We start from the raw sequence: 27,650 nt of genomic DNA on the forward strand, positions 1-27,650 counted from the left end.
TGAAGATGATAAGAACAGGTGTGTAGATGATGAGAACAGGTGTGTAGATGAGAACAGGTGTAGATGATGAGAACAGGTGTGTAGATGAGAACAGGTGTAGATGATGAGAACAGGTGTGTAGATGATGAGAACAGGTGTAGATGATAAGAACAGGTGTGTAGATGATGAGAACAGGTGTAGATGATGAGAACAGGTGTAGATGATGAGAACAGGTGTGTAGATGATGAGAACAGGTGTAGATGATGAGAACAGGTGTGTAGATGATGAGAACAGGTGTGTGGATGAGAACAGGTGTGTAGATGATGAGAACAGGTGTAGATGATAAGAACAGGTGTGTAGATGATGAGAACAGGTGTAGATGATGAGAACAGGTGTAGATGATGAGAACAGGTGTGTAGATGATGAGAACAGGTGTAGATGATGAGAACAGGTGTGTAGATAAGAACAGGTGTGTAGATGAGAACAGGTGTAGATGATGAGAACAGGTGTGTAGATAAGAACAGGTGTGTAGATGATGAGAACAGGTGTGTAGATAAGAACAGGTGTGTAGATGATGAGAACAGGTGTGTAGATGAGAACAGGTGTAGATGATGAGAACAGGTGAAGATGATAAGAACAGGTCTGTAGATGATGAGAATAGGTGTGTAGATGATGAGAACAGGTGTGTGGATGAGAACAGGTGTAGATGATGAGAACAGGTGTGTAGATGATGAGAATAGGTGTGTAGATGATGAGAACAGGTGTGTGGATGAGAACATGTGTAGATGATGAGAACAGGTGGTTAGATGAGCAGTTGGCTGGTGGATGGATGAAACATGGCAGGGGGCTTATAGAGATCACTAATGTGGTCAGAGAGACAGACTGTCTCAAGATTTCATCATTGTGTACAGTATTTAATGAATTGCCATAGACAGACAGACAGACAGTCTGTCTACCTTCATCTCTACTTTAACAGATCACTGATTGGGCCCACATCTTAAGCCCCCTGTCTGTTAGGTAAGAGCGCCCTCTAATGGTTTAAATCTCCCTCTCATCTGAGACTACACCTCAGTGGTCTGCAGCCTTCAGTTTCTATGACGTTGTCCTAGTATGGAGGAGCATATTGGCCAGATATTTTATTTCATCTTCACTAATCGCTGCTCGTGACGTCACAGACTCAGTTTAACATTATATTTACATTATCTGTGCATCATTTCTGTCACTAGGTTAGAGAGCATTTATGGCCACTAGGGGGCAGTCAAAGACCTCAATCACATCCCCACTTACACTGTCTACAACACAAGGCATTACACTAATAAATTATGAGCTTCAAATTAATTTATTCTTATTCATTTGGTTTTGTATATATGGTTTTGGGGGTTTGGCTTGTATCTCTTTTTCTGTTATTTCTGAATTAATATTTTATAAAACTATATAAAAGTAAGCGACTGTAACAGCTTAAGATTTAAGGATAAAAAATTTTTTCACATTCACATTACCTGAAAACCCATATGATAGCCATTTGTGGCCTTTTATTAATTTTAACTAACATTGTGAAGCAAATTAGCAGAAAGGGAAAGATCACGTAATCGTGTTTTCTCGAAGATTCAACCTCATCTCACAGCGAGAGACACCTTAAAAGTGAGTTCAGATTTCTCTTTTACTTCTTTAACAAAATACTGACGTCTCCAAGGTCAAGAATATACTTTCACGCTGAAAACTCACATGTTTGAACGATGATCCGCTGCACAGCGTGATGCAGTAACAATGGATCTAACAGGGTTTAAGAGCATTAAGAGATCTGTCTTCAATCTGATTCGATCAATAAGATTCTGTTTGGTCGACAGTCGTTTTGTAATGAGTCTTGTATGAGTGGAGCAGATATTACTTGTGTGCTCCTGTTCTCGTTATTTAGTTTTATGTTGTGTTCAAGATCATTTGTAGAGGATAAAATGCCGAAGCAGTAATCTGTATTAATTCTTGGATTAATTCAGATTTAAAGGATACATATCGTAAAAAACTCTCCTTTCACGTTAGTTTGGGTATCTGGATGGCGACTGACCCACAAACCCACGTTGCGGTCGGTTTCTTGTTGGCCGTCTCAATCAGAAATCATGTGATTAAACATCCATTCAGATTTGGTCACCCCCCTCCCATCTAAAAACTACTTTTGCAATCCAATGAGAGGAACTGGGTCGTTGTGGGAGGCAGCCTTAAAGGGACAGATGCTAAAACGGAGCGTTTCAGCTTGATGGTGAATACAGGTTTACTCATGCAGACGATTTGAGGAAAAATAAGGTGTTTTTTTTTAACATTAAAGCATGTAAATATGCTCAAGTAGAGACCCAAAATACAAAATCTGAATCTGAAAATGAGCGTGATATGTCCCCTTTAATTCAACTGTTTACTGTATTGAGGACGGAGCAGAGGAAGAGCGGGCTGATCACAGGTTCGGTTCCTAGCGTGAATGTGAAGAAAGGTGCTTTATCAATGCGAGCCCATCTACTATCACAGTGCCAGGCTGGCATGAACCTGATCCCAGACCAGGCCTTCTGAACCACATGGATGCCGTCGTCATGCTTCTCAGAAAAAACAAAGGTTAAATAAATTATTGAAGAGTTGATGCCGTGGCAGTGAAAAGCAACTAATTAGCCGGCCATCATTAGTGGAAGTGGTCAGTGTGTGTGACAGTTGTGAAGCGATTGATTGCACCCGGCGATTTTGGTGGACGATCCCTGGAGGTTAATCATTGACAGGATGGAGGGGTCAGCCTCTCCATGGCTCAGGGCGCAGCACCTCGCTCAATAACCCTTCATCTGGAACTGGCTGAGGCTTCGTCTCAAGAGCTGCCGCTCCTCAAATCACAGATAACTCCCAACTATGAAGAGATTAGAAACAGGGGTGGAAGAGGAAGAAGAGGAGGGTTCAGGTGAGCAGTAAGGTGTCTGAAAACCATAAAACACAATACAGAACACCACACGTAGCATGTGACATCATTATATATGGAGTCGACGCTATTGCTATATAAATGAGGCAGATGAACCGTACATGCATGACACACTGATTCACAGAACAAAACAAAGGAGCTGTGAGACACAACTTTACATTCCATTAGTTTCTATTAAAAAAATCTTCACACAAATGATTAATATCTCAAGATAATTTAAATTAAAACATCCGTAATCAACAATGTTGGATTCCAGAGGGTTTGGGCTAATCTGAATGAAAAGTTTGTCTCATGAAAAAATAACTTCGCTGCTCACTTTCTGTCCATTTGTGTCCCAGTAATGAAAACAACAGGTTATTTCTACTGCTGCTGTGTTGTGTGAGTGAAAAATAAGAATCTCTCTCTGCCTTTAACACAACTATTATTATTAACTATTATTATTTTCATGCCTTAGTAAGGAGGTCTAATATCACTTTTGTTGTTATTATCTCCAATGGGAGGATGATGTGACACGTGTGTGTGTGTGTGTGTGTGTGAGTGAGTGCATCCCTGCCTCTGTCCGCGGTAATCTTACATACTGCAGCTGCATAATATTTCGGGTGGCCAGTTACGGCTGCATGCTGAAGGAATGCTCGCGGTCGCAGTGACTCACATTATCTCAAAAACCTTTCGATTGCCTGTTTCATACAGACTCTTAACAGGTGATCGTGAACACAGCTAACAAAGAGAAATAGAAAAGTGATGATTTCTTTATTTATTGTCTATATTAGGACAGTTTGAGTTGGTTGAACTGATTTGCGGCAGAAAACCGGACACGACTCCCGATGCTCACGCCTCCTCTGCCTGCTCTGTGTTTTTATGTTTCCATTTCCAAGTAGGTCAATATCACTGATCATTATTGACCTTCACATCTGCTCTGCTTTTTCTCTCCCTTGTCTACCTCTTGTTTTCTCTCCACTGCGATAAATCCATTCACTCAAAGCCATGTGTTGGATTGAATGTTTATGGGGTTTCTCTATTGTCCTGTTATGCACAATGGACACTGTTGACCAACCTGAGGAGCAAACGTTAGCACGAGGAAATTAAAATACGTCACACTAACACATAAGCTTCTTATTTGTTGTTTCCAAATGCCACTGAGTGGATCAGAGGAGGCTTCATTTGTTTCAGAGATTGGTGTGCCAGGATGGGTAAGACAACTGCTCTAGTGACGTCTTCTGAATGTCCACTAGGTGGCGCTGTTCTACAACACAGTGTCTGTGTGTGGGCTGCTCCAAACCTTCAAGTTAAAATACTATGTGTAAAATAAATCAACGTTCAGACATCAAACTAACCCATTTGTGTAAATCCGGGTTTTCTGAGATTGTGGGTTTACCCCTCTGGGATCATGATTATGATATCTGATCCCACTCAACAATACGGCCATGACAGCCTAGTATCGCTGTCTGACATCTTGTTTCCCAAATCACACACATTAAGGCTGTTCTATCTGATCCTTTTCTGAGAAATAATGTAATATTTCTTTTCAATTTAATTTAAAAAAAGACATGGAATTTTCTTGGCCGTTACTATCACGCCTGGAAATATGTATTGTGTTTCACAAAACATTCCTTCCTCGTCAGCTGACCGAGTACCTTACTCTACCTTGCCCCTCGTTCTCCTGGCTGATGGTCCGAGTTAAAACAAATCCAAAAAGTGACTGTACATGAACTCATCTCAGCTAATGGATTCTTACGTAATAGTCACAGCAAAGCATCGTCTCAGGGCCCGTTTCATAACAACACTCATCGTCTGTTCCCGTCTGAAGCCGGAAGGAAGGAAAGAATAAATGAAGGAGACTTCATGAGTCTGAATGAGATGAGACCTCTGGGGTCGGTCAGGAACCGCAAGTATCTGAGCGTCCCACCAGCACTGCCCCCCTCTCACCCCTCTCATCCTCCCTGAAGAAGTGTGTCTCAGAGAAGAAAGAGGTGCTGTAACCGAAAAATAACTGATAAATCTGTATGTTAAACCAACTGATGTGTTATTCTTCTTATTGTTATCGTTCATATAGCAGCCAAAAGTTGCAGACATTTTGGTCTTTTACACAACTTCATAAAAACACACGAGGCCGGCGAGTAACAGATGAACTAACTGGATAAAAACTGACAAGCAGGTTAATGTCGGAGAAGAAACTTTGAAATGAAGCTGAAACTGCTCTGTTTGATGGCAACGAATGGATCTCCGTGTCGGTGTTGACCCGGCTGATGGTAATTGATTTGCTTCAGCCAAATGATATATGCTACATCACAGTGAGACTTAATTGTAGGGTCACTGTGGTAAGTGGCAGCCGATTGTAGGTTTCCAGAAACGGTGTTTAGGCTGCAGTGCAGACACGCACGAATAGCATCATAGTAATTCACTTAAAACAACATTTGAAAGTAACTATGTGATTTAAAGTGAGTGCTTTGCTTTTGGATACGGCTCACATAAAAACACCAGTGGAAAGGGTTATAAGTGCCAAAATACAGATAAATCTGTAAAATAAGAAAGTAAATGTGTCAATCTTAAAGAGGAATATATAAAAGAATGTATTCGTAAATTTAAAAAATGGATTAGTATGAAGTGAAAGAAGAAATAAATGCAAATGAAAGTAACCAAATACAAAAGAAAAAAATTACATTCATTTTTGCATTTCTTTTGTATAGAGATAACTTATGGGATTCCTTATTTTATCCCAAAATGTGATGTTTTATTCAACATTTTTGTGCCTAAACCTAACTGACCATTTTAAGGGGGCGTGTCTTAATCGTCTCTTCACCTTCCAACAGGTTTTTAAGGGGCCACTCTCTCTACACCCCCCCCCCCCCCCCCCCTCATGAGGCCCAGTGCAACCTGAACGCCCGCACTGCTTTTATCTACGGCCCTGGTGGAAAGGCAGAATGCAATAGTGTTTTTTCTAAATTTATTATTGATCTCATTTTTAAGGAGCTGAGCAAATATATATATTTTAGATGGAGCTGACGGCAGTAATTGGCTGTGCAGTAATGAGGTGTAACCTCAGCGAGTGTGAATCAGTGGAGGACCGGTGTCCTCTTCCTCTCCATCTGTGAGTGTCCATGAGATGTAAATGCTAACACACACACACACACACACACACACACACACACACACACACACACACACACACACACACAGAGCTGGAATATTTCATCACTGTGATGAAGTAGACTTGAATTAAGATAATAAAGATTAGTCAAAAACAGACAGTTGATTGCTTTCAGTAAAAAAACAATAAGCAAGACTTCACTTCGACTAACTTATAATATAATATAATGCATTAAAAGTGATTATAATAGTTAATATATTGTGATCCTTGCAAATAAAAATATCCCCACGACATCATAGACAGATCTTACTTTATCAGAAAAAAAGAAGCTCCGGTCCAAAAACGTGTTTCCATATGCAGCCAAACAAAACTAAAACTGATTAATTTATTAATTTACATAACTTTGTTGTTATTGTCATTCATTTGGTATTTAATTTCCTCGTCGTCTCGGTGCGTCGGCGCGCCCGCGCAGGTCGGTGCGCGTCTCCGGCGCTCGTACTGTATCCCTCCGTATTGACGCGTTGTTAGCAGATGGAGCAGGGGGGCTGATCTCTGCCTCCAGAGGTCATTCTCACTACAGTTGCCACTTGTTGCCAAAGCAGCTCGGGGCTCCAGCATTCGACACCAAACCGCGTTCCTGAAGCGTTTATCGAGCCCACTAGATCGAGAACCCGCACGGTTCCGGATTTTGAATGCGGGACGTCACCAGGACCGAAGGAAGACTCTCGTGATCCGGTTGATAAGACACTTCATCTGACGGAGAGAAGCATGGTTGATAACGCAAGTATAGCAACTAAATCTGCTTTGGTAAGCGGGATTATTAACTCATCTGTCCTCTTTCTTAAATGCACTTCAACAGCATTTACGCGTTAATTTAACTCAGAAACTTTGTGTTTTGACAGTTTGGCCGTGTTTTTGGTCATGTAGCGCAAGTTTGTCACGCAATTTAGAATTTAAATAATGAATTGTCTCCATATTAAAGTAAAAGTGTGTAATGAGACGTATTGGTGGTATGGAGTACCGGTGGTAACCATTACGCGCTCGTCCCTCCGCAGCAAGGCTCTTTCTCGTCCGCCGGCAGCCTTCCCCTCCAGGCCCCCTCCGCCTCCTCTCACGGCCCGTTCCCCGGCGCCCAGTCCCAGCAGCCCGCCGGCGGCGGCATGAAGCTCGAAGCGGTCATGGAGAACCTGCAGCGGCAGCAGGCGGCGCGGCTGGCCCTGGAGGAGAAGCTCCGGCAGTCGGAGACGGAGAAGGACCTCCGCTCCATGGTGGAGTCCCAGATCCACCAACAGGCTCTGGCTTTCCGCCACTACCAGGCGGCGATGCGCGGCGCGCTGGCCGCTGGAGTCGCCAACTCGTCCCCCGGGGTGACGCTGCCGCGCATGGACGTCCGCAGAGCCGAGGAGGGGGACTCCAGACCGGGCAGCGACGACAAGGAGCGGGACGAGGACGGGGACGACATGGACGAGCAGGAGCTCATGGACGAGGACGAGGAGGGCGACGACGTCGGGTTGAACCACTACCAGCACCGGCAGCCGTCGCTCCACGGAGCCTGTCTGCCCCCGAAGGGCGCCCCGATGCATCTCATGGCCCGGATGCCGACGGCCTTCGCCCCGGCCCGCCGCGCGGACTCCCCGTCGGCGCAGCCGCAGCCGCAGCACCACGACTGGACTTACGAGGAGCAGTTCAAACAGGTAGGACGGTTCTTCTCCTCCCTGTTTTTTTAATTTATTTTTTTTGAACTTTTTGTGCCATCTTCTCATTTGGACAACGGATGGTTGACATCATCCCTCTTTATTATATATATTGAAACAGACTCCCTAAAGCTGAAACATGAAGTGATTTTACGCGTTTTTTGCAGAAAAAGTTTTTAACTAAGTTGACGATGAGGATGCTGCTGTGAAAACTTGGAGATGGAGGCGTGAATGAGGCAGCAATTATAAAGGGGCATACGTGGTGACTAATTGCTTTATTAATTAATACTAAGTAAGAAACAACTTTTAAAGTTGGGAGGTTGTGAACTTCTCCCTCTGACAGGCTGACAGATAGAGCTGCAGAGGATCCAGACCAAAGTCCATTTTATTACCAGCTAGAAAGTAAATTTACTCAACTGAAGACATTTCTGGTTGCCAGTTTGTTAGGAAGGTTTCGACTTGTGTGTAACCTTCAGTTTAGTAATAATTCAGTTCTTAATGTTGGTAAATTCTTAATTCTTAATAGTTATTATTGAAAGAATGCAAACTTTTTTTTACAGAATCATCAGTCAAGGTTTTCTTTTAGTTACAAAAATTGCTCCTATTAATGCCTTACATCTAGAAAGCTTTAGATGATTATTAGTAAGTGGAGATAAACCCTGATGGGTTCCAGCTTAGCAGCTTGTTAATGGCAGCAGGTTGTGTGATTGATACCGTCGTCCAGCCTGCAGCAGGCGGATCTATACCTCTGAGTGACTGTGGATGCTCCATGTCATCTTTTATTTATGACGGATCATTTGCAGACTTCCCTAAATGTGATGTGTACATTAGTGACTGCATTAGCGCTGCACATTAAAGCTGCCCAATGCATGGAAATGCAATTTACATAGGGGCTGAAACCAATAGCCTCAATCCACAGACAATTACGGGCAGAGGATGGGAGATGAGGATGCATGGCGAGATGAGGATGCTCGCCATCCAATCCGCCGGTTTGCTCTCTGTGATTCATTAATAACGGCGTATTTAGAATGATTCTTGTATCAGCTTGGTCACTTGGAGCCGATGGCTCGCTCGGTGTTTCCCATCGCAGGATGTGTTGTAAATACAGAAGTTATTAGATCTTATAAACACTGGAAGAACTTCAGCAGATTCAGTTAAGATCTATTATTGTTGTTACAAGGCCTTTACGTGTTGCTGAAAACTCTCCAACAAGATAAAGTTGCCCTGCAGCCGTGCAGCCGTGCAGGCATGCTCCAACATCAGGCTGCACGCTTCAAAGATTCCTCAGGATGTGCAGTTATTGTGGGGGGGGGGGGGGGGGGGTCATTTGTATGTAGTCATTCAGCGTAATGGTCACGGGACAATAAAAGGATGCTTATGGCTGCTAGGCAGACAGAGTGGAGCCAGCATACTAAGCATGCTCAAAGCTGCAAAACAAAACCACATTTGAAGGCAGTAAATGCATCTTTGGAAATAGGATCAAGATGTGGGCTAAATATAAAAAGCCCTCAGTGAGGCGGAGAGGTTTTAATCTGATCTGAACCAAATGGGAGCAGCCGGTGTTTACAGTAACTCCTAAATCACTTCTGTACACCTCAGTTACAACAGGGGAGGCAACTCTGGCCTATATATATATATATATATATATATATATATATATATATATATATATATATATATATATATATATACACAAACATAAATACATTTTTTACATTAGAACTTCTTTTAGCAACAGACAACAACAACACAGCAGAGATATAAAACATTAAATGCATTCTTGGTGCTTACAGAAAAGGATGCTGAGCGGACGGAGATGCCAAAATGACCCGAGGGAGGGAGAGAACGAGAGAGAGAGAGAGAGAGAGAGAGAGGGAGAGAGAGAGAGAGATAGAGAGAGAGAGAGAGAGAGAGGGAGGAGCTGTTGCATGGGGTTTTGGCAGCAGCTCAGGAAATGCCGGGATCAGGATCTAGTGGTATTCCAGCCTGGCTCACACCCAAAAAATGCTGGGATCTCCCTGTCTGGCAGCATGTGTGTGTGTGTGTGCCTGGGAGTCGGCGCGGTGCCAAACTATTATGAAACTCGCGTGCTGTTACACACTCCATGCCATGCTTCTTCTCTTACACTTACACACACACACACACACACACACACACACACACACACACACACACACACACACACACATAGTGTAAAATAGTGTTGGAATGGACATGTGAGCCTGCAGGTTGCATAAAAAGATGTGATAGTAAAATGTAACCTGCTTCTCTGTGATCTCACAAGAAAAATGAAAATGACGTGGGTGATCTTTGATTGGCTGTAGAAAACGCGCGGAACCTCCTTTTGTTGTCAACGTTCTGTCGCTGAATCTGAACGATGGATCGGAAAAGTCCACAGAACAATGAACCGTGATGACTCCCACAACAATTAAAGCAGACGTGGTGTTCGAGGCTTTTCAAGTCTCCGCAGGTTGATTTCCGAAGTAGAAGAGAAACCCTCGAAGGTGAAAGACGACGTTTTATTGTAGAAGATCCTGTAAAACATGCAAAACCTGCAGCGTGAGTTTCTCTTTATAATTATAACGTTGAATTGATCTGCTGGAACGCCAAAAGGTATTTTGCAAACTAAAATTGCAGTCAGGGGATCCTTTAGGCTGCACAATCCTCTATTGTTTTTAAATATTAGATAAAGCATACAGGATAAACTGATGAGGTAACGCAACAATCAGCATAACGGAGATTAAACACACAAACGTTGAGAGAAATATTCAAAAAGCAACAGAAGTCCATTCCCAGAGTGTGTTGAGTGCAGCTGAAACACGGCAGAAACAGAGACTAAAGACTCGTTAAGAGAGGCGTTTCCCGTCTCTGACGTGGAGACACTGCAGGTGAAAAGGTTCAAACCTTTAACTAATAGATGTGTACATTTTTGTATAACAAGTTTTCTGAAATGTTATGCTTAAATATGCAAATAAGGCATTATAATATTAAAGATGTACTCATTTGCATGTATGTCCACAAGAGAAATCTGAAAATTGGATAAAGCCACATTCAAGACTGTTGTTTTAATTTTTTACGGATTTTGTGCTTTCTCTTTTTATCACTCATATAAATCAGAATACTGCCATAAAAAAAACATCAATTCCACCTTGTTTTGAGGAAGAAAAGACTAGGCTATAAATGATAGATGAACAAACCCATCTGTAAAAAACTTTTGAGAAAAACGCCCTTTAAAGATAATATGTATTGTAAAAAATGTACAGAAAAAAAAAAATAAAAAAAAAAAATCACCATGAAACCTCCCCAGTTGATTACTGACAATGTTATGTTTAAATATGCAAATTAGGCATAATCTTAACCTTTTACATTTTGGTGATTTTAGCTGAAATCAAATTACAAAATAGTAAAAATAAACACCTCGTGTCTCACGATACAACAGTGACATTCCCTTTGTGTCACTGCTGAAAACCTCCAACAGACAGACAGACAGACAGACAGACAGACAGACAGACAGACAGACAGACAGGTAGCTGAGTCGTGAGTGAATGATGTCATGTGATAAACACGTCAGAAAACGGAGCCACTCCTCGTCGTGGATCGCACCTCATCCAGCTTGTTTTTTCAACAACTATAGAAAAGTGGAGGAGGAGGAGGAGGAGGAGGGAGCTCCAGCTGTACTGGTGTATGATTTCACTCCTCCCCCCCTCCCCCCACCACTCAAATCATCCACTGCAGAAATATCCGTCTTCACATGTCAAGTGGTTCACTCGTTAGTCCTTTCAGGCCCATTTTCTACAAACAGTGACGAATCTAAATGCCTGGGACTGAATGTGTTTTAATGTTATTCTGTCTGCGTGACCAGCGTTTTAGCTGCCTGCATTGTTTTAAATGCACAATTTCATTTATTATTTTTTTACATACATTTTCTGTTTTTTTTCCTGTTAATTTCATGTGTTTTCTTAATTATAATCATTGACATTCTCTTTACAACCCGACAGCAATCAATTAACCAAAATATCTGTGGCTGTCGCAGGACTTGAACGAGCTAGACTCTTCTACAAGCTGCCTGACAGTTGTGGATACGACATTCATTATGGCAGTTTTTGGGGGCGTGGCTTTTGGAGGGAGGTCAGTGTTGCAGACTTGGTGACTTTCTTTATATTTCTTTGTATATATTGAGCTTTGAAGCGAGTGCAGAACACAGGGTTTGAACTAAAATGCAGCAATACAAGAAACAATGTGTAGATACATTTTGCATGAAGCACGTTTTGTGTATCTGCAGCACTGGAGTCTTCAGGTTCTAGCAGCAATTTTAATAGTTTGGGTAACAGAATAAAAGAAAGAGAGTGAGTTGAGTTGACTCAGTCTTAAGCCCGTTTCCCCTCCGGACTTAAAACCCCCACTAACATTGGGCTTTTGTCTTCGGTGGGAAAGGCTACAGCCGGCATTCATTCTCAGGACAAATGGCTCTGCAGGTATTTAACAGCTCCGATCAGCAGTGATGGAAACGTGACACCTGGGTGGACGTTTGGTACCTTTTCTGGACTCCAGTCAGACAGCGGTGGATTTACCTCGCTGATCATTAACTTCATTTAAACTCAAGAGAAACAATAGAAAACTCGGCAAAACCATTTTTTTCGTCTCCGGTTTGAGGGGTTTGTTTTGTGACTATGGTGATAGTATTGGAGTCTATCGCGTATTTTAGCCATTTTTCCTGTTGTTAAAAAACCTGCATGCGTTAAATGTGGTGCATAGTAGAGAGAGATCTTAAACATGGGTGAAAAGAAGATTTGGGTGCATGGCTCCAAGTGACTGTTGTTTCCATTCATTTTCTGTTTGGGTTGAGGAATCTGCTGCCGGAGTTACAGAAATAAATGGAAAAGGCATTTCTACAAGAGGCTTCGTGTGCAGCGAACGCAGCACGAGAGCTGAACTGCTGCTGTTGTCCTTCAGTTGTTTATTCAGTATTTTCCAGTCGTGTACCAAAGGGCTCGTCTTGAAAAACAATCAGCCCTCCGATCTGACCCCTCCCCCCTCCACCCGTGCACCACCCACTTTAATGTGACCATAAAACCTGATCAGGGAGAGCCCCTTTGAAAGAGACACATGCTGCTGCTCTGTAACTCCTGTGTCAACATTCTGTCAGGGAAGACTATCCTGGAAAACAGTCCAGTCTCATGAAGCTATTGTAACAACAACAAAAAAAAACCCATTATTTTCCACGTGGCAACAAGCTTGATATTTTATTTTTATGATCAGGCAGTAGGTGGAGCGCGTGGGGGCCCCGGTCCGGCCCCCGGCCTCCCGCCAGGATCTCTGGCTCCACATATTCGTCCAACAGCTGTAGCTCACTTTAAAATGTGCTCCGTCACTGGAAATGCTTTAATGGCATTCCTGGATTCTTCCACCGTGTGCCGTTACTGGTGAACGCCGGGCCGCCACATGGACGGGAAGGGGCGGGGCCGGGGGGGCCGTAAAGGGAAAAACAGAAGAAGTGATAAAGTGAAGTGTGTGTGTGATTATGTGTGTGTTGTCTGGTCAGTCGAGCTGGCATCGCTGGTCTCTGTTGGTCCTGGTCCAGTCTTCAGATTTAGAACAAGAGGGGGATTAGCAACTTTTGGCAATTTTGCAAATTTATCACACATTGTTTTACAAGTTAGTTATTTATTTATTTGAAGTAAGAATAAGTAATAAGATGAAGAATGTAACTAACCATTCAATCCTAACTTTCGATTTATTAATACTAAAAACTGAAACGTACAGAACGATCACGGTCCGTAACCTCAAGGTTGTCATCTCAGATATCCGATGCTAGTGATCTCAATTCACGGCCTTGAATGTGAATTGTGTAGAATGTATTCCAATGTCGCTGTTTGTTCAGTTGGAAACTAAGAGGTCGTAAAGCACCGAGCTCAGTCCTCACTTCTCTTTTTAATTCAGTGAAGAACCATATTTTACATTTGGGTTTCATTTAATTATTTGTGACTAAAAGCAAATTATTCTGTGTAGAGTGTGGACAATAAAGGAACTTAGAAAGCTAGAACTCAGAATCATTGATCATCAAGATTGTCATGGATACATTTTCAATGAAAGAACATGATCAACTCATAGTTTTAATGATCAAAAATGATATTTAAAGGGTCCTGAAACATCTACGTTGATGAAACTTGCAGGAAACCTGGTATCAGTGAGACATTGATCCTGGGAGTCAGCAGGCAGAAGTGGGATCGGCACAATGAGACGCACTTGTTTTCACTGCAAATGGCTCTCGGCTTTTCATTAAGACCGAGGCGGGCCAGCTTGTTCAAACACCCCCCGCCTTCAATGTGGGTGTTACTTTTTAATCGCGGCGGTCTGGAATTTCTGCAGCTGCTTGCAAAAGCCCCCCTTTCTGTTTACGAGATCTGACTGTTGGGCAAACATTGCCTCACCGCTGCGTCTCTGACTGGCTTTTTCCATCCTGCCATTGTTGGGGAGGCCCTCAGTATCACCATGACGACGTGCCATCGTGTTATCTTTTGATTGAAAGCGTGTGCATATCAGCTCTGAGATCTTTGTGCATCACGTCGTTGCCACAAACGTTGTGAAAGGAGAAATGTGATGTAACGCAATATCATGGTGCAGCGCTTCACATCGTTAGTTACAGGGGCCCGAGAGACCCTTCAGGGTGGAACCTTTGGGTTTGGAGCAGGCCGTCTATGAGGGGACAATGTCACACAAAGGAAAGGCCGAACATTAATGTGTTGAAGAGTGTGTGAATCTGAGAGGGATGAAAAAGAATCCCATAGTTAGTGTGATACGATGCAATTATCATTTGACAGCATTTGCAATCAAATAAAAGCAAATCCATCGGCATCATCTGCACCCTGAACACCTATTTAAAGGCTCCAGTTATGACCACACTCACCCAAAGCCACATGAGTGTTTGTTTCCCACAAATCCTGTATGCTGTATGTACTGTTTTCGAGTTTTAGATTTTTAATTTGCGTTTTTTTTCAGGGCAGCCATTCATTTTTTGAACATCAGGAAATTCAACTTGCAGAAACATAAGCAATATGCAACAACAACAAGTTCCTCAATTTTTCTTTATAACCACGATGAAATCATCCCAGAGAAACTCAACAAGGGAACTCAAAGTCACTAAATCAGAACCATAAAGAGGAAACAACAACAGTATGAAGAGTTATGCCCACAGAGCCGGGGAGTAAATTTAGACCTGGGTTCCTTTGGTCAAGGTTGCTGTTCGAGCTCCTGTGTCCCTGGAAAGGGGCCAGCATGGTGCAGCCTTCACTAAACATAGTAACATAATATATAATATGTATATATTTTTATAAATCAATATCTAAGTTTAAACACCGGCTTTAGCTTCTCCGCAGTGAGAATGAGCTGTTTTATTGTTTAATTGAATGTCATATTAATCATTCGTGTTTAAGTGAGCTGGTTGGTGCTTTTTACTTTGAAAATGTTAAAAAGTTTAGATTTCATAATTTCCACTCGTGTTCCTCCTAAAGACTAACCGTTAAGGCCACTCAGAGATCAGAGGCTCCAGATAACAAACCCGGGGCAGAAAAATTCACTGATTCTTCAATACCCGCAACCTTCAGCCTCATTTGCATTCACTATAACGACCATTCAGCATTTTTCCCGACCCGACGTATGGAATCAAAAGCCGTACAGTCGATGGCTGCAGATTTGCATGTGCCACCTGAGTAGCTGCTTTGCGCTAACGAGATTGAGTAATCATTGATAGTCAAACGCCAAGCTAGCAGATTAGATTGCTGCCATAAAAGTCTGTGTTTCTGTGTCAAGGTCTCCGTGGTGGATCGAGCAGGATCTGCTGTCGCTGCGGGATCGATCCTCGTGTGACGAGCCCTTTGAGGTGTCCACAATAAGCTAATTTAAGCTAAAAATGTCCTTAGCTTCAATTTGAACAAAAACACTTTATGGCAGTTTATGACGCACGCTTGTTCCGCTAGCTTTCGTATCTCATCCTGGTCCCCTAAAAAAGAGAAACTGCAACATCAATTATATTTTCATATTTTCTCACAGATTACTTTTTGTTTTAGATGTTTCTAATTATGGTCTCCGACAGGGAGGAGGTCAAACACTTTCACACAGGAGACCGCCATTCCTGTCCCACGTAAAACTAAAAGCATAATATATATGACCTGACAAATTCAGCCAACCAGGATCTTTAACTAAACCCAGCTGAGCAGCTTGTTGTACTTCTGTTGCATTTTTTTTTTTTTTTGGTTTTGTTTACTTTTCACCACATGTTTGAAACCGCAACCATAATCTGTGAGAGAATACGTGAGTCATTGAGGGTTTTGATCAGAATCAGAAAAGTGTCCACATAACTCACAACACTGCTAACAAAGATCAAATAAACATAGAACTACCGTTTAAAAATATATATAAAAAGCAACAATAATCAACAATATGTACACAGGTTGAGTATTTCTGTCTGGAATATATATTGATCGGGTTGTAATAGATATAACACAGTATGATACATTTCTGTATACACAGATGTAGTTTTAGTAATTATAACAAATATTAGTGTGATTTTGAGCTTTGAACGTGCTGTTGACTCTGGGTGAAAGTAACCCTGGTTAGTGGGGTTGCCAGTGTGTGCCAGCCTCCCCCTCTCTCAGTCCGCCTCTCTAATTCACTGCAGGACTCTTCTTGCATCCCGTCGACCAGAAAAACACGTAGTATTTAAAGAGCGAAAGTTGGTTAATAAATATCTGTTTTAGTCGCGGACAGACCGGAGAGTTCAGCTGAACTCTGGGAAGGATTGAAACGTGAACCGGGATGGCATGTATTTTGGAGGTGGGGGGGTCCGGGGGGCCATGGGGGGGACGCAAATTCAAAAACGGCAACGAGCTGACGGACACAGAAAGAGACACACACACCAGTTACATCTGTTGTACCTCGTGTCATAGATTAATGTGTTTGTGCAGGTGTGTGTGTGTGTGTGTGTGCATAATGCATGCCATTACATTCCTATTGAAGCCGGAGGGGCCCCTCTGTATCAGTGCTCTCCCATACACTCACATGTCAGATAGCAAGCTGACGTGTGTGTGTGTGTGTGTGTGTGTGTGTGTGTGCAGCCGAGCAGCCTCTAGATTGAGGCTAATCTGCATCCGTCAGGTTTGATGGCCCACAAAGATCAGGTTTAACATAAGGTAATTAACCTACCCGTTAATCCCGCTCACTCGGGACCTCGTTTTCATAACGCACTACACAGTTTGACACCAGCGTCTCAACGCGGTGGACGGATGTGGAAATGTGAAGAAAGTTGGGCATTCAGGGCCGGGGAGTGAGAGAGAGTGAGAAGGGAGAGTGAGGATTCCCCGTTGCTAAAAGAAAACAAGGAGGCAGAATTTGTAAATGTTTTGTTCGTCATCGCCTTGATGTCAATCAACAAAACGGCTACTTTGCATGTGCTTTGCATGGAGTACATCCGTCCAGATTTTGCATTAATTTTGTATGTATATTATGTGTATTTTGTAGGCATATAGCGTGGTGTGGTTGTATATATATATATATATATATATATATATATATATATAGGTTGCTATCAGACAGATATAAGATGTAAGTGTCTCCAGTCAGACGGAGCCAGCGGGCAACAAGGAGGACGCTGGGAAATTCAAGCGGCCGTTGCAGTTTGGAGCCTCCGATTCAGGCGGTCACTAACTCCGCCCCCTTTCACCAATCATTATCTCCCCCCACACATAGACCTGCTATCTCAGACCCCCCCCCCACTCATTTGACTGGGAGTGACATGGGCCTAACAATAGCCGCTGGTCATGTTTCCTGCCCTCTTCTCGCACCGTTGCAGCCCGATGGAAAGACAATACCCTTTCTGGCTGATAGAGAAGTGTGAGGTGACACTCCACTGGCGAGCTTCCCCCATTGCTCCACTAATCAAGAGAAGCCATAAAGTGGAAGCAAGAGCGTGGCGTTGGGTTACGGGTCGCTTACAAAAGGTGCAGGAGCTGCACGTCTAAGGTACTACATGTCGTTTTAATAAAATAAATGTACACGATACTCCTGCATACATTATGACAGACACAGTGGTGATCATACTGGAGCATTTAGGAGCTAAAGAGTCGGTGGGGACCAAAGACAGAGCTAAAAGAGACTATATAGCTAACATAAGTTATCGGTTAGCTTGTTTACATGTTTTTTCTCCCCACTGGTGTGCAAGATCCATTTATGTAGCCATTTAAAGAGGAACTATCGACAATTCAAGTCCAAAAAAAATTAGTAAACGTTAACAATATTCTCCCAAAACCAAAAACTTTTCAAAAACCAATTTGGGATTTTATCGAGTACACAATATTATGGAACTGCTCGATAATAGAGACGGTCCAGTTCTTTAAACTTTCAGATACGGATTCCGATGAACTTGCGCGTATGGCGCTACAAAGTAATGACACAGGTCATAATTCCCTCTCTCGTATTTATTTTATTCAAACTGTATTCATTCCACTTTCTCACCAAAAACTACATTTTACAAGATAAGATTTTAACATTACATTTTTAATGAGGTTGGAAAAAGGGAAGAGAAGGCAAAAAAACTGGCAAAAATATGGCAGTTCATTTGGGAATCTTTACAAATTACAGACATGGAGGAGTCGCACAGGGTGAAGATTACAGACGACCTCGCACTTATTACAAATGGCCAGAAGTCTCCACGTAATACTAGTCCTCTGAGAATGGGGCTTTACTTCGCTACGACATGGCTTCTAGCTCTTCTATGCTTTTAAACAAAGTTAAAGAATCACTAATGGTCTACTGTCAAGATAGACACAGGCTGTGTTGGTGGAAGCAAACTCTCTACCAGCCGCTCTGTTGTAAAAGCAACTTCTCAGGGAAATTATTGAGAGTTCATTTACATGAAGCTTGTTTCTGCAGGAGATATGGGCAGTTTGTCTGCTCGTGTGGATAATATGAGATATCTGTTGTGCTTCTGCTTCTCGACTTCCAGGTGTTGACATGTTTGCAACGTACCAGAACTCAACCACAGATTACAGCTTTACCCAACTTCTGAACTGAGGGGCTCTGCACACAAAAACAAAAAAAACATGCACTTACTAAATACTTAATATCTCACACCTCTTGCAAAACCAATTCAACTATACAAACTCTTCTAAAAAAATGTTTTTGCATCAAAAGAAAACTTTTAACATCTCGATAATGTTATTATTTGCCTTCATCCCATCCTCACTTTTACTGAATAAGACTTGAATGCAACCTTTGTTGCTTTAATGTTAAGGTTAGGCAACTAAATCAATCGGTCAGGTTTGGAAATATATTAGAACCCAACATGGTCACCATACTATTAACGTACAAATCATACAATTACTATGATCTCCTCAAAGGCACCAGACTCCAGTCTGATCATCAACTTCATTCAAATTCCACAGAAACAAAATAAAACTCATCAACACCATTTGTTGGTCTTTCCAAGGTTCCTCATAATCACACTGGGTTGGTTGGAATAATCTCTAAATTCACAAAGTTGGATGAGAAAAGATGACTGTCCTAAAAGCCACCAGACCCTGTTGACGTAAACAGTAATTATATAACACAATTCATACAACATACAACTCAACAAAATGGCTTTGTTAGTCTTTCCACTTTTCCAACAATTACCTTAAGAGAGATTGGATTAGTCGAGAGAGGGGGGAAAAAGTAACCCCCGTAACATTTTATTTTTACCCGTTTACGAGCCGTTTTATTGACACATTGAACGTGAAACGCCCCCAAAAAACTAACTTTGGTGGGAAAATGTTTTTTATAGTACAATAAAAATTTATTTTGCTTTTTACTCTGTTTCCATATTTTGTTAGTGGATGTCCTGTATGCTACCAAACGCTGCCACTATTATTATTATTATTAGTTTGAGACAGTGCCTTTGATCAGCAAAACCGTAAAATAACTTTGACTGAACTGAACGTTGGAAAGGAAGCAGCTCTGTGCATCGACGGCTGAGAACCTCTGTGATGAATGAAACACTGCTGGAAATGAGATGCGACGGATGCCGAGTAATTAGCCGTTCGTCTTCGTGGGAGCCTGGCGGCTAATTTTCAGCTCCGTCTGTGGAGTTTTTATCTCCAATGGATGGCTGTGCGGCTCACAGATGTTGGAAAACGCTCTTCACAACAGGAATACGGGACTTCGTATGAGCGGAGAGTCCTACTTGTAGTGTCATCAAGGTCGGCGTATGACGGCGAATGACCTGCTCTCCTAAAACTGAACAAAACAGCTTCGTCAATTATATTTTGAGGGAAACATATTTTCTCCCAAACATTAACTTAAATAACGTAACACATATTTTATGTCAAATTGTGATGTTTCAAATTCAAATAAGTTTCAAGAATATACCAATACCCTCGAAACATCATTGAGAATGAAGTGGAGTTTTGTTGGGACGTCAGGATGCAGGATTCGGGTTATTGTGACACGCGTAACCACATTTCATACAGGCATTTCCTCGGCCACTGTTCCTGTTCGTAATATTGTCGACTGTCACAACATCTGATGAATGTGTAACCTGACCTTCACCGTGTTGTGAGCCGCGTCGGCGTTGGGAAACCAGGTCTGCAGCGCTCTGACGGGTGATGAAAGCCACATTTCTCCATGTGACCGTCACCTGTAGAAACGGCATCATTTGATTGTGTTCATCAAACCATTGCTCTCACTGTTTTTGTCCAAACAACAGCACTCTTTGTTCTCTGAATACTTCCCATTTTGTTCACTGTAATGGCTTCGTGCCATAATGGCATCGCAGAGACTAGACTCTCTAAGAGAATCCTGTCCTTCACAAACATTTCATTAAAAGCCTTTTTTGCTCCTGACGGTATTTAAAAAAAAAATGAAATGGACATTACTAAAATCTTTCTTCTTCAACTTCGGTAATGACAAAGTTCTTTCTCTGTTATTTTTGGTTTGATTTTTCAGTGAAGATTCAGACCAAAAACAGCCTTGGAATGTGTTCTTGACTTGCAATGTGTTGTCAGAGCCACATGTTGGGATCTTTGCAGACCGGCTCCATTCAAATGCATTGAAGTGCTCATATTGGGCTGAACATAACCTTCAAAAGTCACCAAGTGTATCAGTGATGTTAATACAATCCCGTAGAGAAGAAACAAAAAACAGCTAAAACGGACAGATGGAAAACCGGATATCATTTTAGTGGACAAGAACATTAGGGGAGACCGGCTTACAATAGCAAAGTCCAAAGTTAGAATATTTAAACTTTTTGCCGTCCTCTGTGATTTAACACCAAGATGTTATGTACCTCCTTCACAAGGAGAAAGTTATTGCAGTTTCATCGATATTGTTGTGAGGTAAACCGAATTAGCACATTCACGTGAGAAAGTCTTTTGCCAGGAATGTGTTTGTATGCAGATGATGTTGCTTTGTGTTTTATATGGAATTACATTAGAGCTGCAGAGTTACATTAATCTCGTCATCTCCCCCAGTTAGACATTTTGTCAGCGTTTTTGTGTAAATCACCTTTCTTCCTTCCCAGATGCTGTTTTTTCTCCAGTGTTAGCTGCATGATAGAAACCTCATCAACAGACCCCCTTGCTTGCCATGTATTCCCCCCTGAAACAAACATTATTGTACTTTGTACTCAGGAGTTGTTGGGTAAAACCCCATCAATGTCTAGTCCGACTCATTCGGACATTTGCGTTCTCCCATACAGATCCCCTGAATAACTTCAGGGTTGCACAACATATGTGAAAGGGACTTAAAATATTTTTGGCTTAGTGGTCGACCAGCAGCCTTTCAAAATTCTGGAAATACCTTCAAAAACATGTTGTTAAACGAGCCAGATTTATCTTTCAGAAGTCATGTTCATAAACTACTGGAGATGAGAGTATACGTGGCTTCCTGTGTCCTTTTGTGAACAGAGACGTACTGGAGGAATTCCACAGCGTATTGGCACATGGAAATGGCTTGCATGGTTCTTTGTCTAGGCTTGCTACGATCACCTTAATACACACACTTAGTGGCTGGAAACACGGGAATGAAAGGTAGACAATGGCACGGAAGAAAGAAAAAGCAACTGAATGGACACTGGGTGATAAATACCATAAGAAGACATTTCCCATGTCGTTTTAATTATGACAAAGAGAAATCCAGCCAGAAGCGTGTTCTTTGTTCACAGGGTCAGGGAAAGCAATCAGTAAATTCAAGCTGAAGTGTGTCTGAAATCAATACAAACTAGATATAGTTCCTAATGTGCTTATGGATTCCTTAGTGCGAAAAAAGGAAGCAGTTGTGCTTCCTGTCTTTGTTTCCTTCTGTTGAGATTGCTTGAGAAAACACGTTGTACAAACAGAGGAGGGCTAGCGGCGCTCCAAGAGCAGCTTTAATTTATGGCGAGCTTGGCGGGGAGGCCATGGGGAAATAAATGGGTCACTTTGATTCCCCCACAACTAGGACGCTAAGGAAAATGGCCATCCTTATTAATACTGTCTGAAGTAAATCCAGGTTTATTGGACACAAGCAGCTGTTATTCACGGCACTTCCAAAAGACAGTTCACACATATGTGACGTTATCTTATTTTCCCGGGACGAGACCTAATGACGTTAAAAAGAAGTCATAATGGAACTTTTTATCTTTCCGTCCTGACAAATGTCTCAGCATAGTAAGAAATGGACATGGAAAAGATTATTCAGTGGTCCTCACATGGGAATGAAAAATCAATATTGACCTTGTTGGGGGGGGCCAATGGAGACCTATATAATTTGTGAGGGAGTCAGCAGAAGGAAAAAGTGCTCTTGTTTTGTTGGAGTCCAGCAGGCCGACATGCTTGTGTGAGGAAGGATGTTAGCCGTCTTCAGGGAGCCGTCGCTAACGAAAACACATACGGAGAAAACGGCGAAGCTGAGAGTCGCAACAGTTGCAAGTCCCAGATATAGGAAATTGATTTCAATTAATTTGATGAATCAGTCACAACCTATTTAGTTGTGTTGATTTTTCTGTTGATAGAACGATGAAATCTACGTCCATTTCTCCATCTAACGCCACGTTTCTTATTTAGTGAACGTCAGTTTTATTACCATAACAACGAAAGCTGTCGGATGAAAGTGAACTGACAGGAACAAAGTCTTCTTTATTTATTTTACTGCCACACAGCATCCGTGTAAACAAGTTATATAATAATAATTGTAAATCTTTCCTCAAAAGTTTCTATCTATACACTGGAGGTTTTCACAAAGGAGTTTGTGAATATTTATATATATATATTATTTCTTTAACATGGTATACATAAAAACATGGAGAGAATTGATTAATTGATTAATTTTCTAATCCAATGTTGAGATATCTGTTATGGAAATCAGGACATATTTAATACGATAATGCATAATTTGCATATTTAAACATACAATTCAAGAAGAAAACAAAATCACGATGTCTGTAATTCAGGTACTTTTTTACCAGCTAAACTGGTTTGACCACCAAAATAATTGATATAAATCAATGATTAATATTTGAGTTAATATGTCTTTGTGCCCTCTGCTCATCGAATGCATCTCTGTGACTTTAAGAATGTGGCCCCGCCATGTAATGTGATCCTCTTTAATCGGTGTGTGTACTCCTGTGAAATCTAGCATGAGCTCGCTGACACTTTGTTTCTGTTTGGTGTAAGCTCTATTTGACGGCCTCTGACCTACTTGTGAGCCGCTGCCCATCCGAATGCTGCTTAGTGCTCCGACATACCTAAGTTGGTCAGAGATCACTGAGGGGATCAACTTCAGATTAAAACAACAGATTAGCGATTGAGCACAGAAGGCATTTATGTAAAAGGCCACTTGCTTCTTTTTTCATTTTCAGATGAAACAAAAACATTTTCCAGCAGGATGTAACTCCGGTCGCAATAATGAAAAAAAGTTGACCTCATATGAGAAGTAGAATGCATGAAATTTAGATTTTTTTTTGCGTAAATGGTTATTATCACCTCATGGCAGCTTATCAGCTTACCAACGCCCCCCAGGACCCGGTGCTCCATGTGGTCAACTCCTCCGTGCACCGATATCGTGGTATTTATATTTATTTACGACTTTACTGGAAGTGCAATGAGTCACAGCATGAGATCTTCAAATGTCTTGTTGTAGTTCAATAGTCGATAAAGGATTCGTCAGAATTATTGTTTTGATCAAAACCAATGGATTTGTCCAATTTGACAGGCAATTATACATTAACACATACATGTTTATCAAATGTTGCATATGCTACTGCTAATTACAATAATAAAAAAAAAGGAAATGACTCGCACAAATGTTTATTAATTTGGGGTAATAGTTTATTCTTTCCTAATCATTTCACTTTACTGGCACTCAGGGTGAAGGGTTTTAATGGAAGTATTCTTTAAAGGAGATCTCTCTGGAAATCTCATAAGCAAAACCAACTACTTTTTTATTAAGAAGTTATGAAGGAAAAAAGAACAATATTATTCAGTAATTTCCGACCTGTAACTTAAAACATTAATCCCTGTTGCAACAAATTCAATTGTTATTTCCCTGTAGCTGTGAGCACATTTTCTAGTTTGCACTGTGGGACACTGCACAAACTGATCTAGTCTGCATGCTGGCATTAATAAGCATCCTTACCTTTATTGTTTTGAATGTATAACCTGCTACCTGTAAATATGGTTTGATATGTTTGTTTCTGGTGGACGGATCCACGTTGCATGTCACTCAAACCCGAATTTTCATCACAAAGCCAGTCTATTGATTGGCAGGAAGAAGAAATTTATCTCAATACACAAGTGACACAGTCTCGTCCAGAACGTCGTGTCTTCATTTCCCCTTTTGCTGAGCCGCTCCTCTGCTCGTGAGATTTTAATTGGATTACCATAACCTAATTCATCTAATAGATGGACGCAAATCAGACCATAAATCAAGTGACACAAAACAAGAGCTACATGGCAGGAAATCGCTGGGCTGAGACATTATTTTTGAGCAACTTTCACTGCATTATATAGACAAACACAAAAAAATACATTTGTATACACCGTGTGCCGGCCGGCTGTGTGGTGATGTAAATAAATTGGCTTTGGTTAGTTCATCGGAGACCTGAGTCCAGAATCGAAGGCAGAGTGGAACACTAAGTGTGAGAGAGAAGTATGTGGATGTGAATAAGCAGAATGGGGGATGGGGTGAGCTGACCAGGGGAGGAAGGGGGGGGGGGGGGGGAATTTATGGCTCAAAGTGCCACATCATCACACAGAGCTGGTATTTCCTGCCAGGACTCCAGGCAGCTCAGCCAGCGTTGTGTAAGCAGATGGCCAAGATACGACCAATTATATCACAGACAAAAACACACATGAGATTTTTAGTTTTTTTGCATTTCCCCCCAATTAATCAGACACAACCATGATGTATGAAAATATTAATAATATATTGAAAGGGAGGGAGAACCCAGTTTATTACCATAAACTTTATAGGAGAAGTGGAGTCACCGTGACGTCACCTGTGGACCGCCACTTTGGTTTTTGTCCGTCCTCATCTTTTGCAACCAGAAGGGACCAGAAGTGACCCAAGAAATAACGTTATATAGTATTATATACAGTATGTATAATTCGAAAGAATTATGGTGGAAAGTGTTACAGAGATATATACTGAAATTAGCATGCTAACGAGCTAGCTACGTAGTGGATTCAATCCAAAATGACTTAAAAGCTACTTAAAGTGACGTGTTGGTTCAGATGACAGCTCAGTAAACAAAGAAGAGGAAGAAAAAGAGCTGCTAGGCTCCACCCCCCTCCCCCCCTCTCTGTTTTTCCTACGTAAATTAATTTAGCTGCAACATGTAAGCAGTCATGTGAGCTCTAGATTTTGACAAAGGTTGATTTGTCACATTGATTTGAAACTGCAGATCATCACATTCTGTTTATTCTAACGTTCTGATAAGCTCTTTTATATTTGTCCATGTGCTCAAAAGAAGACAAAAGGTTATTCTGTGTTACCTATATCGGATTCCTATCATTTTAAAAGGTGCATTGTTCTTCCACATTTACTCTTCTTTTTTCCCCTCAGGTCTCGGAGCATTACAGCCGTCTGTAAATCAGTTTAATATTGTCCAACAAAAAGGCTTACGTATGAATCCTTGCTCGCACGCAGGACAAACAAAACAGGGGCCTACTCATAAAAACCTGGCCCCCCCAAATGCTGCTAGAGGTCAAAAACTCCACATGGTTCCCTGAAGTCGAAGGTCGATGATTGGTTACATCATATTCTCTCAGTTTTTCCACAATTATTCAAAGTATGAACCGACATGTTGTCACATGAAGATTAACTATTATATCTGGCCAAAATGAGTGGAAGAAACAGATGCAGCTGAAATTCTCATCCTGCTACATTACGCTGATAAGATCAGACTTTGAGTATTTGGCAACAGTAGTTGTTCAGGAGAACACAAGTACACGCTTAGAATAAAATAAAAGGTAGTTTTCCTTGTAGGTGGGAGGATCATTGTTGATATTGTACTTTAATGGAGCATCTCTAAACATGTGAAATAGCTCAAACCAGTCGATGACAAGAAAAAAAGCACAAGACTTTCACCCAGGAGACCACTGTTTGTGTCCAGTGTGAAACTAAAAGTCAATTTATTTTGTCAGATCGGTCACTAAAGACTCAGGTAAACACTATTTTCCTGAGTGGTTGTGTTTCCTAAACCTAAGTTCTTATTATGCTATTTACAGTATGTGTTTAAACAAGCCTCTTGAGACAAATTTAAAAAGTCTTCTTAAAAACGCACTTGATAATTGAAGTTATAAACATGTGGGCGAGTACGGAGTGTCTGCGGCAACACATCCGGTGTCTGTGAAGCAAACTAACAATGTATTTATAGGAAGATGAGTTTTTGAAAAAACTTAACAACCCCAGTGCCATAAATGTTGAATGAAAGCCGGAGCCTCGTGAAGCCACGATGGGATCCGTCAGCGTTACTGCCGGGCTCCTGTGTGCTCACTGGGGGCCATGTTTGTTGACTACCCTATAAAAACAAAGGTATCATGGGAATGGCAGCCATTTGGAGTCGGCTTGTCAGGTTCTATATGAAGCCGGCACACACAGGGAGGAGCTGTTGATTCGGCAAAGCCTACCCTTCTCTTCTGCTGAGGTTAATGAGACACACACACACACACACACACACACACACACACACACACACACACACACACACACACACACACACACACAGCAGAGTCCACATCCTCCCGTTGTAGGAAGGAGGAGGGGGAGCCTTTTCACTGCTCTTTATCTGGGAGAGGCTAAGACTTTACTTTGCCCTCAGCTAGTTATGTGTGTTTGCCTATATTGACGAGAGGCTGGGCTCTGTCTGTGTCTCTGTGTGTGTGTGTGTGTGTGTGTGTGTGTGTGTGTGTGTGTGTGTGTGTGTATTTTATATAAATATAAATATACACACACACACACACACACACACATATATATATATAAATACCAGTGGGGTGTTCACATGCTGTAGGTAACCGATAGTTCACCCAGACATTAATGTCAACCGTTTCCACAGCTGACTGGTATAGCAAATTTCCATATGCTTCAGTATCACGATATTATGTTTTGTGTCATTATATTGCTTGTCAAAAACACTCTTCATATTATGACAATTTCTCCTTAAAAGTAGATTTAAAGAATAATAATATTGCTTTGCTTACAGTATGACAGTAATCTCAAACTCTGTACCAAGAAATGTATCATTTCGTCACATTCTCATCTCATAAACGGAGTGATCAGTCTTAGCTTTACATAGGTAAACATGATGTTTGTGATGTTGTAATATTCTTTGTTAAATTATCTAACAAAATATGTTTCTGCATGACTTAAATAAGACCCGTGAGACTTGGATTATGCTGCATGGTGTCAATATTATGCATAGGTCATGATGATG

General features: G+C 41.5%; 1 protein-coding gene across 1 annotated transcript in view; it reads left to right on the forward strand.

Moving 5' to 3' along the window:
* The first annotated feature begins 6,336 nt into the window (after nt 1-6,336).
* The window catches only part of arid3c (AT rich interactive domain 3C (BRIGHT-like)), a 56,731-nt gene continuing 35,417 nt past the window's right edge, over nt 6,337-27,650 (forward strand). Inside the window, exons 1-2 of the mRNA XM_084024899.1 lie at nt 6,337-6,821; nt 7,070-7,708. Coding sequence (XP_083881025.1) covers nt 6,783-6,821; nt 7,070-7,708 — 678 coding nt within the window. The 5' untranslated portion in view covers nt 6,337-6,782. The remainder of the gene's footprint in view (nt 6,822-7,069; nt 7,709-27,650) is intronic.

Source organism: Eutrigla gurnardus (assembly GCF_963514095.1).
Source record: "Eutrigla gurnardus genome assembly, chromosome: 13".
Taxonomy (NCBI): Eukaryota; Metazoa; Chordata; class Actinopteri; order Perciformes; family Triglidae; genus Eutrigla; species Eutrigla gurnardus.